This window comes from Centroberyx affinis, unplaced genomic scaffold (assembly GCF_046629955.1).
Source record: "Centroberyx affinis isolate AG114_WGS23_722 - 3 ecotype Tasmania unplaced genomic scaffold, CSIRO-AGI_Caff_v1 ptg001288l_1, whole genome shotgun sequence".
Classification (NCBI taxonomy): domain Eukaryota; kingdom Metazoa; phylum Chordata; class Actinopteri; order Beryciformes; family Berycidae; genus Centroberyx; species Centroberyx affinis.
In genome coordinates this window covers 67,630-85,761 of record NW_027279794.1, presented here as the reverse complement: position 1 = coordinate 85,761, position 18,132 = coordinate 67,630, and the positions used below count along the sequence as shown (strand labels likewise).

At 42.2% G+C, this 18,132-nt stretch overlaps 1 protein-coding gene and 2 non-coding genes across 4 annotated transcripts in view; all 3 read right to left on the bottom strand.

The window, feature by feature from the left end:
• The window catches only part of LOC139649027 (F-BAR and double SH3 domains protein 2-like), a 77,773-nt gene extending 62,129 nt beyond the window's left edge, over nt 1–15,644 (bottom strand). For both annotated transcript variants that reach the window (XM_071525316.1, XM_071525317.1), the window contains exons 1-2: nt 15,396–15,644; nt 11,564–11,661 (exon numbers count right to left, since the gene is read on the bottom strand). In XM_071525316.1, coding sequence (XP_071381417.1) covers nt 11,564–11,661; nt 15,396–15,416 — 119 coding nt within the window. In that variant the 5' untranslated portion in view covers nt 15,417–15,644. The remainder of the gene's footprint in view (nt 1–11,563; nt 11,662–15,395) is intronic.
• Nucleotides 1,201–1,274, bottom strand: trnat-agu (transfer RNA threonine (anticodon AGU)). Its single transcript has one exon. It is a non-coding gene; the product is annotated as a tRNA-Thr (tRNA).
• On the bottom strand, nt 4,252–4,325 carry trnat-agu (transfer RNA threonine (anticodon AGU)). Its single transcript has one exon. It is a non-coding gene; the product is annotated as a tRNA-Thr (tRNA).
• Nucleotides 15,645–18,132: the final 2,488 nt, after the last annotated feature.

Genomic DNA, 18,132 nt, shown 5'->3' with positions numbered 1-18,132 from the left:
CATATCTATATGTTAACAGGCAGTGCACAGGCAGTGCTCTTCACAGTGTGTCTCGTATACTTAATAGAGATTATACTGTACTTGTAGATTATAAACTGAAAAAGCACTGCTGGCATTTGAACCCGGCATCTGCTGTGTACCATGGAGGTATTCTAGCCAGCTATGCAACAGTGCCACATAAGGATGAGGAATTTTGTATGAGACTTGTTCCACTTAATTTCTAGCTGCATACTTATGTGTTGGCTGATCTAGGCACGCTGCCATGTTATACTATTTTATATGAGATTTATTCCTCCAAATGAAATTGTATACTCATTCACACACACATATTTAGCAAGCCTTTAAGTAGCCCTATTGCTTTATACTTTAACTTGTTTTAAGGAGTGGTAAATTTTGCCTCTGTTGAACTTAGCATTATTTCTGAGTCTTAGCTGTAAATAGTGTATGTTCCTGTCCTCTTATCCTGTATGTTCACAGTCACAGCTCGTCACAGTGCATCGTTTAGGACTTCACACAGATTGTACTGGCTGAAAAGGCACTGCTAACCAACGGCTTAACCAACTAAGCCACAGCCACATTCCCAAATCTCAAATTATAAAGTGAATTCTCATTTGTTTTTAACCAAAATGTCTATCTGAGACAAACAAAGTAGAGATGTCTGCCTTATGACAGACCTGGAAAACTCCACACACATCCGAGATAACTGACATTAGCTAAGGGTGAGCCAACTCTCTGTAGTAGTGTGATTAATAGAGAGGGAAGAAGGGCAAAGGGCCAACTGTAAATTTACGCAATTGGCTGTTTTACATCAGCAATCAACATCCTGCCCTGTCCTGTCAACACTGACTTCAGAAATAGGGCTGTTATTGCACAGTGTATTAAGTTGTATTTTATAAATCAACATGTGTCTGCACTGAAACACAAATTGATTCAGATGTCCTAAAACAAAATGATAAGCTACTGGACATAAATACTTATACAGTCTCACTTATGCTGCATTCAAGGTCCGCTTATAAACTCCTACTTCTGAGTGCAGAAGTCATAAATAGGACTTTTTGGTCAAGGTGCAGCCATGTATTCATGTAGCCTACTGTGTAGATTGATGAATGTCCACATGTCTAGTGTCAGTGCTCATCACAATGCATGTCATTTGACTTCATCCAGATAATTCTGGAAGAAACATCTGCAAGACAGTAGAAAAGGCACTGCTGGGATTTGAACCCAGGATCTCCTGTTTACTAGACAGGCGCTTTAACCAACTAAGCCACAGCGCCTCATGGAGGCCTTCAGAGGGCGGAGACTAGTTTCCAAGGTTTCCCCTGCCACTAACCAATGAATTATACTGCAAAGTCAGTGTCATTAGTGATGTTTTTGTATGAATGAGTGTATGAGAAACAGAAAAAGTGAGAGAGATCATATGTTGACTTTCAGGCACTGAAACAGTAATTATAAAAATATATAGTAAACAGTAATTACCAAAAATCCTGGATGTTGTTTAACAGATACAAATAACATGGGACGAATTGGAGGAAAAGTCAATTAGCCTACATGATATAATTAGCCAAGGTAATGCCATTGTGTTACCTTGTGACATTGTACATTAGAGCTGTATTTCCTCTAGCTGAGGGAGAGAATTGTTTGTGTATGCAACTAACTTAACTACACTAGATCAGCAGTTGTTATGAATTGTATTTTAGGGTGGAATTTGATCTTCTGAACAGTTCTGCCAAGGTGCTCCTGCACAAAGCTTTGACAAGTCCAGTCTTTTGTTTTGTCTACTGTACTTCCAGGGTGGTTCCTGCACAGAGAATTCCAATGCGGCCATCTGGGTCATTTTCCACGGCGCCTTGATAAAAATGTGCCCAGTGTCGGCAAATAATGTGTATATATACTCATTACAATGGCTGCATTGCGCACAGTAAAACTCCATCAGCATTGCATTGATTTTAGTAACATGCGATGGCGATTGTAATCCAGAGGGACGTTGCAGCGTTATTTTACTAGTTCCACTGTAGGGACAGAGGAGAATGTTGAGCTTGTGTGTCTGCATGGCTTGAGTTGGTGCTGTACCCAGCGCCGCAAGCAGCTTCACTCAGAGAATTTCAAGCGCAGCGCATAACAAGAGAGGAGCCACAACTGGCAACTCGTGCAGAAAAGTGAGCTCATGTTTAAACCTTGCAGATTTTATCGTGGCTGGCAATATAACAGCTCTCTTTAAAAAGAATGTGTGAGGAGGATGAGTAAGTGGAGCAGCAGGACAGGTGAATAGTGGACAGTGTTTTGTAGTAAATCACATAATAGTTTAACAATACCACATCATCATAAATGGTTATTTACACACATCATCACAAATGGTTATTTACAGTAAGCACAGCCACTGGCATCACTAAGGGCTTTCTTTTGAGGCTTAAGCCCTAAATGTTTTCAGATTAGCCTTGAATATTTTGTGATCAGGAAGTATAAGTCAAATTTAAATAGTTTAAACTTTCTATCGGCTCTCACCATTCACGCTCCATTATGAATGCTGCCTACAGAGATTTACACTACACAAGAGTGTGGGGTACATTTGATTTAGGGCTCAGAGTGGGATGGTTATTATGCATGAGCCAGCTTTAAAATCCAGTTCTGGGTGCGTTGAGGTAGGCCTACATACCAGGGCACAAATCGAGCTCGTCTGTCTACGCTTGGTATGTCTGTGTGTGTATTTGGTAGAGGGGCTCTGCCAATCATTGCATGTAACTTGAATAGAAATAAAGGAATGTGTTATTTATGATTTTAATTGGTCAGCCCTGGTCTAGGTCAGAGGAGGCAAAATAGAGCCAGAGAACGCAATGTCAAGAAAGGGCAAGGCAGGAAAGGTTTGGTTAAATGCAAAGAAAATGTATTTAAAAATGAGATTTTGAATTTGTACCTTAATGTATTTTCCAAATGCATATTAAGTCTCCAGCCATTAATAATGGATTAGGCTTTTCACTCAGGTCATGGCATAATGATCTTTGTTACTACAGCTATAATGTAGCATGGAAAAATATCAACTTTATAGCTGAAGAATATGAGAGGTGAAATCATTTGCTTCTTAAATAAGTTACACTTAAAATTGAGTTTCTATATCTAATAAAAAGCAAAGGTAGCTTACTATTAGGTTGTAATAATATCATGAGCTAGCTAAATATAGCCTATAGCGGCACAATCTTAGATTAAATATAATTTATTGGTTTTGGATTGGATTTATTCAGTTTTCTTTTACAGTAAACAGATACACGAGGAGTCATGAGCACATTCTATATATCATCTATAGCCTTTAAATGTTCTTTTATACATTCATTAATAACTGTGTGTCTCTGTTTATCTTTTGTACAACCTGGACTGAATAAGAGAGAGAAGAGATCAGAGGCAGAGAGAAAAAAGGGGAGGAGAGAAATAAGGAGGCAAGAGAAGAATTCATAAGGGGAAGAGTGAGGAGAGACACAGCAACAGATAAGACAGACGGCAGACTACAATATATCACTGTAGGCCTCTACAGACAGCTGTTTTAAGTGTTTACTATGCTTAATTTAGACCTATGTATGTTCACGTCAAAAGTGTACCAAATTGATGCATTTTGCAGTTGAATTAAAAAAACAAATTCCCCTGGAGGAGGATGCCAATGGAGATTAAAGATAATTTTGATTGTTATATAATCAGTCCTTATTTTATCACTCACAGAGTTGAAGATTTACTGACTACAAGGGTAAGCTTGGGCCAGAAGAGGGCACATGCATGTCTACGCTCACAGAAATGTTGGTTAAGCTGAGTTACCACCTTTGCTTGAATTTGAGCCAGGAAAAACCCTGACTTCAATCATGTATTCATTAGTACTGGGCAGACTTCTGAATGTTCACACATTCTCTAAAAGCACCATATTTATATGGTTTCCTGCTCTTGTTCCACGTTGAAATTCCTTACTTTTTCCAGACCTTACCTGGATTTTAAAATTGTGTTCAATGTAGTGTATTCTGCCTAGGCAATACGATTATAAACTAATGTATATCAACCTATACATCAAGATTGTTCTTCACAGCTACCAAGCTTACAATATTGGTCTGCTACGACATGTGTGTCTCATGACTGCACAACAGTTCTTTCTTTATATTTGGTCTTTATATTTGTGTAATTCTCCACCTTTTCAAGAGGTGGAAAAACCATGGAAGTGGTGGAGATACCCTGTTCTTACAAATGACGCTAGCAGAAATATTTGCTTAACTGTAGAAAAGGCACTGCTGGGATTTGAACCCAGGATCTCCTGTTTACTAGACAGGCGCTTTAACCAACTAAGCCACAGCGCCTCTTAAAGGCCCCTGTGTGCCTGCAGAGCGCATTACAAAGGTTTCCTTATCTATACCATTTTCTGGTTGCCTAACTTTTTTTCTCAAGAAAGCGGAGTCATTTTTCAGCTGAAGAAATAATCTTTACTAAAAAAAATAAAACATGCAGAAATAACTGGGAACTCACTGTGATGTGACCATTGTGGCTAAGACTCACTTTGCCACACATAAGTCAAAATAGTGGATGAAGGAATGGAGGAGAGTAAATTTCAATAACTAAATACACAGTAGTGACTTGAGTTCAGAAAAAAAATATTCAAATAGAATATACATTTAATCATATCATTTTCTTCCACCCCGACACACAGACACACTGACACACACACACACAGACAGACAGACACACACACACACACACACACACACACACAGACACACACACACTCAGTTACTCACAAGCTTTCTGACTTCCTTCTACTTCCTGGTCTGTGTCTGGGTCTCTCACTAAAACACACACACATACTCACACAAACACACATTGGTTCTGCGACACATTGTATTGGCATGCATAACCCCAAAATAAGCTTTTTTCTGTTGTGAGGAACATGTCCTCAAGTCATATGCTGGTAGTCATACCACAGCATACTTGTGTACTTGTAAAGGGCTTCTGGAGCTTATAAGTCAAATCAACCCTGGCACACACATGCACACACACACACACACACACACACCCACAAACACCCATCCTCACTGGGCTCTTTGGACATGTCTGGGCCTTTTATGCCGCCATGGTTACACTGTCACGGTAACCTCAGGGTACGTAAACATGCACAGCCAATTACCAGCTAGAAATATCTCACACCCACGATGCATCTGGGCGTGACACTGTGTGTTTGGTAACGCAGGGCTAAAATAACAGTGCAGTATTGAATGGTCATTTGACTTGACTCACATTTTACAGTAATATCCGCAGAATGTTCACATTCACATCACATTCTCATTGTAATAGCCTTGCCATACAGTGTGTGTGTGATTCAAAAATCTGTTGTGTTAGTGAAGCAAAGACCGCCGCGTTGAACGATTCCATTTTCCACACATGCAACAGTGCTCATTTCCATGGCAACATTATTAACACCCTGTTAAAAGCTACTACATGAATAACTATGACAGAACGTCTCTGTCCCACTGTCTTGTTTTCACTCTCTTACCTCCCTCCCTTCACTCCCACCATCCTTTCGTCTATTAGGCTACTCTTTCTCCTCACACCCTGCCTCCTCCCTTCCCTACCTCCCTACATTTCTCCCTTCCTTTCTGGCTCCCCACTTCCTCCCCCCTTTCCTCTTCTCCCTCCATGTCTTCATCTCTTCACTCCACGCTCCCTTTTCTTTCTCCTCCTCCCTCCACCCTTCTCTCTCTCCTCCCTCACCTCTCTCCCTCTCCTCCCCATCTCCTTCTGTCTGTCCCTCCTGTGTGTGTGTGTGTGTGTGTGTGTGTGTGTGTATAGTGCGTATGACTCAAGAAGCAGTGTCAGCATCAGCTGTGCATAAAGTAAAAAGGGGAAAAATCATTGCCGAGAGTTGTGGATGAGTGTGTGTCTGACAGGAAACGCTGAAGTGCTTCAGAGTGGACACTAAGAGTGTGTGTGTGTGTGTGTGTGTGTGTGTGTGTGTGTGTGTGTGTGTGTGTGTGTGTGTGTGTGTGTGTGTCTGTGTCTGTGTCTGTGTCTGTGTCTGTGTGTAGGGGTGGAGTGCTGGGCTAAAAAGCAGAGAGAGGGAAGGATCAAACATGGGAAAACAACTGAGATCAATGGTCTGCTGGACATACTCTGAGATCAGTGACAACAACAGTATAACCAAAATGAGTCAGAGAGAGAGGAGGGGGTCGAGAGAGAGAGAGAGAGAGAGACAGAGAGAGAGACAGAGAGAGAGACAGAGACAGAGACAGAGAGGCAGAGGAGGGCGGCCATGTTTTCACTCTGCGTGATCACAACATGAGATAATAGAGCAGATTCTTCGCAGTTTTTCCACACCAGGAGCAACTGGGACTTAGCAAAGCTGGTGCTTATTGGACGCTGGACAAAAAAACACTTACAATATTACTTCATTTCAAAATAACAGTCCAACTGACAAATCAATTATAGCCAACAAAATGAAAAGATTGAAAGGAATGTAGTCATGGGGGAAATCAGGGTTTCCCTTACTTATTACTCTTAGGATGTCCACCTGAGTTTTCTTAATGCAACCTAAACTTGGCAAATTTGTTCCAGCAGTTGAGGCCTTATGTTTATGCCTTAAGGGGTTGTGTGCTCTTAAGAGTTTTCAAGCATTTACCTCTTCGCAAAACCCACCACACTGGTGTCGCTCACATCTAAGTTTCCCTAAAGCTTGGGGAAAACCCTGGGAAACACTTCTAAATAATGAGTAAACCTCGGCTTGCCCTATTTGACCCTGTGTCCTTGCCCGTGCAAGAGAACGAGAATGTCCTATTTAATTTACAATACTACCCTGTATTAGCCGCTGTTTCAACACTGTCATGGGCAGTCCTTTAACCAGAAGACCCCGGTTCAAGGCCCCATGTGGGCAAGCCTCTGTTCTGCTGATGTGTCCTTGAGCACAACACTAAATTCCTACCAGATTCAGAGGCACTGCTCTATAACTGACCTTTTACTTTGACCTCCCTGTGGTGGGAGGAAAGCGAAAAGAGAATTTCTCTACACGAGTCAGTAAAGTATCATTATTATAGTGGTGTCCGGGAGTTTATCATAATACACCAGGGAGTATTCTCTCTATCCATTCTAACTGAATAAGTGTGTCCATAACGCTGTGGCATACTACAGTGCTGAGCCAATCAGCTGTGGTTGCTGTGGAAAACGAAGATACTCCTCGAACATATAATTTCTAGTGAAAATGGGTCACTTTGCCAACATGACTGTAACTGTGACACTTGAAACATAGTAAAGCTTGAACACTGACTGTTTAGTTTGCTGCTATGGCTAATATGAGAAGAAACTGTAATTGTTTGGACTAGAGTTAATAGAGCACTCTGTTGGTCACTATACTGTTCTGAATATATGAAATATATTAATATGAAAATTTTGCTGTGGCACACAGGTATAAAAACTTAAGGTTAAAAAATTTAAAATAAAAAAAAAAGACAAATACAATAAACAACCAAATATTGGTACATCATGTAGGTATCTTATTGCACAGATCACTTCATCTTAGCCAAGACAACTGGCACTTTCAGTCCAAACACGGGAAGCCAGGAAGCCCCAGCGTACCAATGCACACTGTACTGTCTGCTTCCCAACTAATGATGCAGTTTGTGCAGATTTTGGAAAGCACTCTCTTTAGGCGAATGTTTGTTTGGGCATGATGCCTCTGACATTGTTGCTACCAACCTACCGATGGTTTCTGGACTTAACAACCTGGATACAAATGAGTTCTGTTACAACAAAAAACGACATTCTTCACATAAAGATATATCTGACTTCAAGCCAGATCTAGCCAACCTAGACATCAGATTTTGAAAGCATTGCAGCAGGGTGACGTGTAGTTCCATGATGATGGCCATTTTGCAAGGGAGTTTCACTTTCTGCTCCACCTCGACTGATAAAACCAATTTAAAATAACTGCAATGCTTAAAATCTTACACCTCTATCTTTAAGGCAGAAATGTATTTCCTGTTGAGCTGAGAAAGGGCCAGTGGGTGTGTGAAAGCTAGGCCAATGTTAGTGTACGTGTGTAAGGTGAGTTCAAGCATGTCTGAGTCCTTGCTCATTTTTCTGATCAGGGATTCTGTCTGTGTGTGTGTGTGTGTGTGTGTGTGTGTGAGAGAGACTGTGTGTGTGAGACTGTGTGTGTGGAGCTGTTGGGGCAGACATAAGGGTATAGGGGATTTAGTTGGATTGAGGACACTAAGTTGACTCCCTGAGTCCAACTCCTGATCGTCTCTCCTTTTCTCCTCTCTCTCTCTCGCTCTCTCTCTCTCTCTCTCTCTCACTCTCATCCTCTGTCCTAAGACCACTCCAACTAAAGAACTGTCCCAGGGGATTAAACACACTGCCCTTTCTCGCTCTCTTTCTTTCTTTCTCCATCACTCTCTTTTTAACCTTTACCATCAGCCAACAGGTAGACTGAATGCACATTACACAAGGTGGCAATGTGTGCGTGTGTGTGTGTGTGTGTGTGTGTGTGTGTGTGAGTGTGTCTGAGAAAGTGTGTGTGTCTTTGCCTGCATGTGTCTGTGTCCCCTGATTAAAGCCAGCCTGTGGATTAATTAGGGTAAATGACCTCAGAGCAGCTTTTGGGATTTAAGAGTTAATATCTACTGTAGGCTTTAGACAGGAAAATGTGCGTGTGTGACGCAGTGCGTGTGTTTGGCTGTATGGCCACACTTTCACTGTCCTGTTTACAGCCATTTTGCAGCTGAATTAGGTGACTTGATGGTTACCTCCAGCACCTTAGCGAAGACTTAGCCAGGTGAGCTGTAGATACAGAAGGAGCTTGATTTAGCTAGTAAAATACTCCTTATAAAACGGATAGTTCCGGTCTTTGGATCTAATTGGCTGAGTCATGTTCGAAGCCATGCTAAAATACCCAATAACTACACACTTAAAATAAAGGCTGTGCTTTACAGTGATTTTGGGACAGCTAAGAGGCACAGTGGAAAGCCTCTTGAGGTTTATTGAATTGTACTGAAGTTGCAGCCAGCAGTTACAGTGCTGTACCTTTGTTGAGGAGACAATGTTCTGTGTGTGTGATTGCTTGGCTACATCTGAGGAGTCTCATGACTGATGAACTCAAAACTCTTATGGTGTGTCACACCAAACATGAAGCAAATTTTTTGCGCGGCGCGATTACATACAAAGTTAATGCAAAGATGCGAACAGACACGATTTCGCCGCGGGCGACACGTATGACACGGATGACGCGACGCAAATGACGTGGAATTCGTCTCAGTCACGTATTCGCACAAGTTGAAATTGTTCAACTTGAAATTGTTCAACTTGTGCGGAAAATTCACTTGACGCTGTGTCGCGAAAGCCTATCAGCATTGAGATTCTCCCAACGTCATTGACGTCCTGACGTCCGGACGTCCTGACGTTGAATCACAAAACGGAGGATACGCTAATAGTAGCCGTCTGTGGGCTCCCGGAGCTGTATGACACAAGTCTCCTGGCATACAGAGACCGTAACAAAAAGGAAAGGGCTTGGAGAAAAGTCAGCGAGGAAGTTGGACTGCCGGGTAAGTTCTGAAAATATGTGTCTGTTTCTCTTTATTCCAGCTATCGGTTGTATTTTACTATGAACCAAGTGAGCACAAGTATTAGCCCCAGTTAGCACAACCATTAGCACAGCTGGCTTTCCTGGCATAACCTTACTTGAATATTCCCGGGTTGTGTACTCGTGCGAGTAACGCGAGTAAACACGAATGATCCCGCAGTCAAACTCGCGCGAGTAGCGCAAGGTGAAGATTCGCTTCACATTTGGTGTGAACGCACCGTTACACTGTCCTGTGTTAACTCATTTCAGCCTTATGGTGAGGGTAGAAAGGTGTCCTAGTGGTGTCACAGGTTCAGATTTAACTAATGACATTTGTGTGTGTCACACCACTCTCTGCCACCTTCCCTGATATTCTCTACTTACAATCTTATAAAGCATAAAGGCTATGAAAATTGTCTTAAAAAAGTTTAGGCTAATGGTATGGTCATTAGTTGTGTTCCAGCCGACCTGTTGCAGCAGCCGACAGAGTTGTGTGTCTTTAAGAGTATGAGGTTAGTTAATTACGTCACATCTGGTGTTGACAGATTACTGAAAAAAACAACTTCCAGCATAACTCTTCAGATTTTTTGTGATAATCTATTGATCTCACGAAAGAGAGTTTTGTCTTTTTGCTTTCGCCCCTCCACAAGAGCGGTCAGGGATTCAGCGTCTTGCTCAAGGACACTTCCGCAGAGCAGAAGCTTTTTGTCACGCGGGCTTGAGCTCAGGCCTTCCACTTGAAAGGCGACCTCCCTAATCACTGCGCTGCCCTGCTGCGCCTGATTTTACCATGATCAGAATGTGTCATCAAACATAATCACAGAACAGTAGAAGCTAGAGGCAAGTACTGAGAAAACACTGCAGGCGGCGTCTTTAAGACACAAGGACGGCGCAGCCAATTTGGAGATCTTTACACAGTACCCCCATCCCTCAATAAGTGAAAGAACTAACACGCAGTAGTTGCATATGTTAAATGGACTCTCATTAAACACCGTCCCTCTCCCTCTCTCCCACAAGTGAGACCAAGGCCTTGTTCGCTCTCCAAAACCCAGCAGCAGTGCTGCAACAAGGCAATCTGTTCTCAAACAGCTGGAGCTGCCCCTTAGAGAGAGAGAGGCGGAGAGAGACAGGAAAGAGAGAAAAAGTCACAGAGGGAGAGAGTGTGAAAATGAGAAACAGAGAGAAAGACAGACAGAAATGGAAGAAGAGACACAGAGAGCATTAGAGAGTTTGCTGTCATAAATAATCAATGCTTAGTCAACACAGAAATGAGAGCGTGTGAAGGAACCAGGGTTTCCTCCCACTGCCAAATCCAAAAGGGAAAACTGCCAGACAGACACACACACACACACACACACACACACGCACACACACACACACACGTCATGAGCGAACAGAGCTGAGCCAAACAGAAAAAAGAAAGAGATGGAGACAGAGAGAGACAGAGACAGAGAGACAAGCAGAATGAAGCAGAGACAGAGAGAAAGCGTGGGTGACAGAGAGGGAGAGATACAGAAAGAAAGTTGGAGATGCATGGAGAAAAAGAAAGAGAGGAAGAAAGAGAGACATGGAGAGAGAGAGCAGGAAGAGGGCAGCAGGAAATTCCTTCGTCATTTCCCCGACCCGTCGTCCTTCTGAAAATACGAGAATACTCCTCCTACTCTTTCTCATGCCATACTTCTCTCCCTCTTTACTGCCTCACTCATTCCTTTCTTCCCTTCCCTCTTTTCATGCATTTGGGCCGTGTGTGTGCGTGTGTGTGTGTGTGTGTGTGTGTGTGTGCGTGTGCATGTGTGTGTGTGCTCAGACGTCACAGTCAGCAATGACTAGGCTATTAGATGTCAAATCAACTGGTAGTATGAGTATATTGCTCAGTTCTTTTGCAGTGGGAAAAACAGGACTGTGTTAGTACATGCATGTGACACAAACGGAGCATGTGTGTGTTCTCAGGTCGTGTGTGTGTGTATGTGTGTGTGTGTGTGTGTGTGTGTGTACCTCATGTCTTCCAGCAGGTCACATTCCGTCTGGTGTTTGAAGTGCAGCCTCGTCATCTGCTCTGTGTGTGTGTTTTTCAGCTCCTGTGTCACTTTGACCTGGAGAAAACAAAAAGAACAACACATCAATCAACCGCTCCTTCATTCATTCATTCATTCATTCATTCATTCATTCATTCATTCATTCATCTGCTCTGTGTGTGTGTTATTCAACTCCTGGCTCACACTTCCCTACAGAAAACAGCACACAACTCCATAAAACAAGTGTCTATTCTTCCATCCAGCTATCCCCCCCCCCCCCCCCTCCCCTCGCTCCTTTTCATTAGGTACACTGATGAGGTGAATGCAGGTAAAAGCCATTATCCCTAATTTATTTCCCTTACTACGTCTATACCAACCATAAAGGAGGAGATGGAGATAAAGAGAAGCAGACGAGTTAGAGAAGGATTTTTAAGCTTTGAGACACTTGAGATGTGGATTATGCAAAAGGGGCTGTAACTCAAAATATCAGGAATATGTCTCTAATATTTTGTACATTCAGCGTATCTGCGCTGTATCAATGTGTTCTTCAAATCCTCAGTCACTCTGGTCTGCACACACAGAACTGAACATGAATAACTTCTCCCCTATCCATCCATTCATCCATCTATCTGTCAATCATCTGTCATCCATCTCTGAGTGTGCTTTGCTCAGCTTTAGAGTCACCAGGAAGGAACACATACAGAGACACACACACACACACACACACACACACATACACACACAAACACTCTCATCAATAATCAACTTATCAGCAATCAGTGTCAAGGTCTCCCCAGGTTTTTTGGAGAGGTTGAAACATGGCAACACGACTAGTGTGGTGCAGAAATAGGTGATTGAAGACACTCTAACAGCACATAACATTTAGGAACAAACTATCAGGCTCCATGATGTTCAAGGAAAAGATGCAAACTGTACAGCTCAATGCACAAATTCATTTAGGTGGTCGGAGTAAGGCCTAATAGTTTAATGGGCAGCAAGTGGGTTTCATGGACGTATTGATGTTTATGATGCATTAGTAAACCTGCCTCGCCAGCACAGACTCAGACACAAACCAACCAATCTGCGTTCAGTCACACAGACGTGTGTAACAACACAAGCATAAACAGATACAGGTCTCACACTTAATATGCACATGTGCACACACAAACAAGCGCATACACGCCAACACACACGCGCGCGCCTGCCAACACATACAGAGAGTCAGTGTGAAGGTCATTGTGTATTGTCGGGCAAATTCCATCGGCTATTCAGAGGAGTAACAGTGGGAAATTCATGACTGTTCTAGACAAAACAATAAACAGCATTACACACATTACACACACTACATTAACAGCAGTTACACACACACACACACACACACACACACTGCAGAGCTCCTTTCTTTCATATGCTGTGCCTTTGAAGATAAGGAGGGAGTGGTCCATTAAATCATCAAGGCAAAATGACTTCACTTGATTCCACCTTCTATCACTCATAGGAAACCACAGGGGAAGGAGATAGAGTGAGGGGGAGAGGGGGTGAAGAAGGAAGAGAGAGAGAGAGGGAAGGGGAAGGGCAAAGGAAGAGAGAGAGGGAGGAAAAAAAGTGAGGCAAGGAGTGACTGAGAGGAGGCTGTAAGTGAAAAGAGAAGGGGGAAGAATATGAGAGAGGTGAGAGAGACAGGGGAGAGTGGGAGAGGGAGAGTAAGAGAGAGCGGCAGAGAGAGAAAGACGAGGAGACAGAGTCAGAAAGAGAGACAGTGACATAGAGCCAAAAGAGGGTGAAATGGAAGTGATATAGAGAGACACAGAATGGCATAAAGAGAGAGAGACAGGTAGAGAGAGAGAGATTTGGAGCTAATATAAGGAGAAGAGCTGGAGGTGGTATAGTGGTAGCTGATGTATTGCTCATAAAAAGGTGCCTATACTGTAAGCCAAACATCCGTATATGTGTCAATAGTAATATGGATTATAAATTAACATTCTCCTCGACCACTAATCCCTTTTAAATATCCAGATTAGATTATCACATCTCCATGCAATCCTGGCTTTGTGTGTGGCATCTTATTGTCTTTATTATCCCTTCTTACATGATTGCAGTCCCCTTTAATTGTGAGCCACAGCCATAAAAAACTTAAGACTAGCTCAATCTGCAAGCAGATGTGCTGGGACATAAAAAGAACTCTTAAGGGGCTATATGTGTCGAACTGGGAGGGAAATTATTAGTAGCCATCAGCCAAATGCTGATACATTTTGGCTGTGGTTGGTAAGCCTATTGAGTGTGCCAGCCACTTTGGCAGGTGGCAACACATCACTATTTTGCAAATAATATTTTATTCTTGAAAGTATTTTGGCTGGTATAAAAGTAACAAATATAGATTTTCACAGCTCTTCAGAACTAGGCTAAAAGCTTACTCTCAAGCAAAGACTGTGTGTGTTTGACATTTGAAAAGCAAGGCAACACTAAATGAATGGGAGACACGCTGACACTGAATACTTAGGCTACTAGCTACATATGACTGAAATCATGGACCTTATCACACACAGGGGAACAGGCCAACCATGGTGGTCTCTACAGCCTCTATGATGAGCACGAATGGACATGTTAAGCTGTGTGTGTGTGTGTGTGTGTGTGTGTGTGTTAAAGGCATGATATGACATGTTCAGGGCCATCCAGAGTGTGTAGAAACCAGAGCATAAATGGCACCGGGGGAATATGTGGTAATTAACAGAAAACCATGCAAGGGTGCCACAGCCGGGTAATTGGCTCTCATGCATCTATTCCAGCACCACTCACCACTCTCTCTCTCGCTCTCTCTCACTCACACACACACACACAAACTAACACACATGGTAGGCTTCAGACATCAAGCTGTGGGCTCTCATAGAAACACATACACACACGCTGGAAATGAATCTATAGGGTGCTGTCATCATGTCCCAGGTCATGCAGAATCGATAACTCAGTATTAGACATGCCTGTGCCAGCCTGCTTCCTGTGTGTGTGTGTGTGTGTGTGTGTGTGTGTGTGTGTGTGTGTGTGTGTGTGTGTGTGTGTGTGTGTAAGGTTTTGTCAGCTCAGCCACGGGACTGACAGCGGGCAGCGTTAGCCAACACCAGCCTTTGATTAAACGAGGGTGACCCCTGGATTGACTGAATGTCTTTACTTGACACACGAAGCATCACAACGAGGAAAAACGACAGCTTTTGTTTTGTTGTCTGGAGGAGTGTTGGCAGAATCACCCAAGGCATAATAAATTCACGAAATTACACCGACGCGTGTAATTTCTACATTAACGTCAATTTGTGTATTATATTAATTACTATTACGTTATTGTTATAGGTTAACGTGCGGTAATACCAACGTTTAGTTTACGTTAACATAAGTTAGTGTAATATTTGGATGCTGTGATACCGTTTTTTTCATTTAAAGTTATTTCCACTAATGTTGGATACATGACGTGCTGGAACGACGACCACAACATCACATTCACTAGTATTTTGCTGTAACGTTAACACATATCTTATGTTAGCCAACCTAGCTTTTGATAGCTAACGTTAACGTTAGTTGACGTTTGACGGTTAACGCTATAACGTTTGGACAGATGCATATTAATGGTAGCACTAACTAACCCCAGCTAGCAAACGTTGCTAATGTTAGCTAGCAAAGGTCTTCACCCTTGGATTTTCTCAGCCGCAGCATCAGGCGTTTTTTTGGGGGGGCTAAACACATCATGTACATCCACAGAAATCTAACGTTATCTATCATTGTCTGCACAGCCCATCTAAAACAACGGGCTCTAGAAAACTCACCTTCCTCGGCGGCGGCTGCATTTTGGAGTATTGACATGAATGGTATTTCCCTTGTGAAATGTCTTATAATTCCAAAGAAATCCAAATCAGTGCGGGACTAATATTTGTTCCTTCAAAAAATCCTCCCCTCCAGAAGACAGGGAGGAAAGACGGAGTCAAATTTGTACTCCGGCGGCCATGATTGATGATAAATGGCCAGTTATAGAGCGCAAAAGCTGAAGCTACGAGGAGAGACTAAACACACTTCTCTTGGTTGCTCCCACTACTAGAGCACTAGTGTGTACTGTACTGTGTTGTGAAGCAGGGGAACAGACAGGCGGAGAAGAAAAAGCAAAGGGAAGGGATGGGGGAAATTAACGGGGCACCCCCTTGGCAACTAAGCTCAACAGCGCCCCTCTGTGGTGATGGGCGGCATGACCCCCGGTCTCTGAAGAAAAACAGTGGTAGGAAAGAGAAGGGTCCTTTTTTGTTTCTGCCTCTCCTTGCCCGTCGTCGCCTTTATTATTGTCGATATTCAATTACGCAAAGCAAATGTGGGCTAAACCTTAAAACCTAATCATGGAAAAAAGGAAAGAAAAGGATGGCATTTTTTTTATCCTGTGACCGTCATGTTTTTTTTTCCAGGGTGCTCCAGCCTGTTCGCGGAGAAAAGATTGACAGGAGGCTGCGTCCGTAGACCTGCATAGCAACAAGAAACCGCAGTCGATCAAGGAAAAATCGATCGTCGAGTGAGAAGAAAAATTGAAAAAAAAAAAAAAGAAAGAAACGAAATCTAGCCAATCTCAGACACATGGATATTTTTTTGTCAACCTCCCTTAAAGAATTTGCTAAAAATAAATAAATAAAATGATTTAAAAAAAATATATATATATTTTTTTTATTGTATGTATTTTAGGCTGTCAGACAATTTTTCTTTCTCTTTTACTCCTGCAAACACTGAAATGATGATGATATCAAACATGGTCCCCAAACATCAATTAAAATAAAGTTTTATAGCTACATAAAATATGGTTAATATAATACTTAACAAATGATCGATTAGGCAACATATGATAAGGCACATATATTTAAAAATGTGTGAATAAACATTGCAAAATGTTATTTATTACCCTAATTACTATTTTCAAAAATCTGTGGGATAAGAGAAAGAGGGAGAGAGAGAGAGGGAGAGAGAGAGAGAGAGAGGGTAAAGAGGGTCACTGGGTCCAGGCAGTGGCTTGTAGGTGCTGAGTGAACAATTAAAGGAATACATTACAATGGAGATTGTGTTTGAATTCCATGTAATGACTTGGCACCAGCAGGAGCTGACAGGTTTGATACGGTGTTGGTCGTGTGTGTGCATGATTGCGTGTGTGTGTGTGTTGTGTGTTGACTGTGCTTGCCCATGGTTTAAAATTAGCCAAATATCGAGTTGATTGATGAGTATCATTAGACAAAGTCTGGAAATTGAAGAGAGAGCACTGGCACATCATGTGGGATTAAGAGGCAATGTTGCTGCATACGGAGGGGAGGTCAAAATTGAAATAAATAAATAAATACATACATACATACATACACACACACACACACACACAGCAAAATAATGGCGTGAACTGGAACCGAAAATGATTCTTCTGAGTGATGCCATAGAAGACCCATTTCTGGTTCCACAAAGACTCTTTCAAGAACCTTTTAATATTAAAAGTTTATTAATTCTTAGTTATTGGATGGTGGGTGATAGCATAAATGTGGAAAATAACCAAACCCCTCATACTGTATATTGTGCAATTGCAAATACAATATACAAGGGCAGATCAACAACAACACAATGCAGCTGTCTAAGCAAAGGAGTTTAAAGAAAGAACCTTGGTCTGAAAGGTTCTTTGTGGAACCAGAAATGGTTCTTATATGGCATCACTCCAAAGAACTGAAATTTCAATTTTTAAATTCACAACAGTCACTCCCCTCACCATCCCCACTGTGACACCCCCACTCTTCATCAGCATCAGTGGGTTCGGGTTCCCCTTCAAGGTAGAGTATTACAAGGATAAGACATATAACAGCAACTCATTGGCAGGCATGAGGCCAATGTTGCTCTGGCCCCAAAAGGAATCCTGATCACAGAACCTATACTGGATTGTTGTCAAGGAAACTGGGTTGTTTTGTGGTTGTTGTTGCTGACTTTAATATTTTATTGAACTTCCATGGAATTACAGTCACACATCCACGCAGTTAAAGTAGGTGCCAGTCACCACAAGGGCACCTATTTTGTGGTCTTTCTGTGTCAAATGTTTTTATGTAACCTGTGTTTTTGTTTCCACACTTGCTGTTATTTTCCCTTGGTTTTTTTGTGCTGGTGGGCTGAAAAAAGCTTATCAAACTGAATTTAATTGGATATTCAGATGACTCAAGTGAGGCTGTGGAGGTCTATCACCTGCTGAAAGTTTACAAGTAATAATGAAATATGTTGACTGGCCCTAAAATATGTATCCTTGGTCACCTCAATTATGACTAGACAATAGAAAAGAATAATCAAAACAGGATGAAGGGTAATTATTTCAATCTGCTACATGCCGCCTAGCCTCACTACAGTCTCCTACGTGCCATGGCCAAGGTTAAGGTTATGGGCCGTGTAATCATTAATACCCAGGGTTTCTGGAGCAGGTAAGACATTAAGCATACTTTCTCACCTTTCCTCTCACCATTCTTAACACACACACACACACACACACACACACACACACACACACACACACAC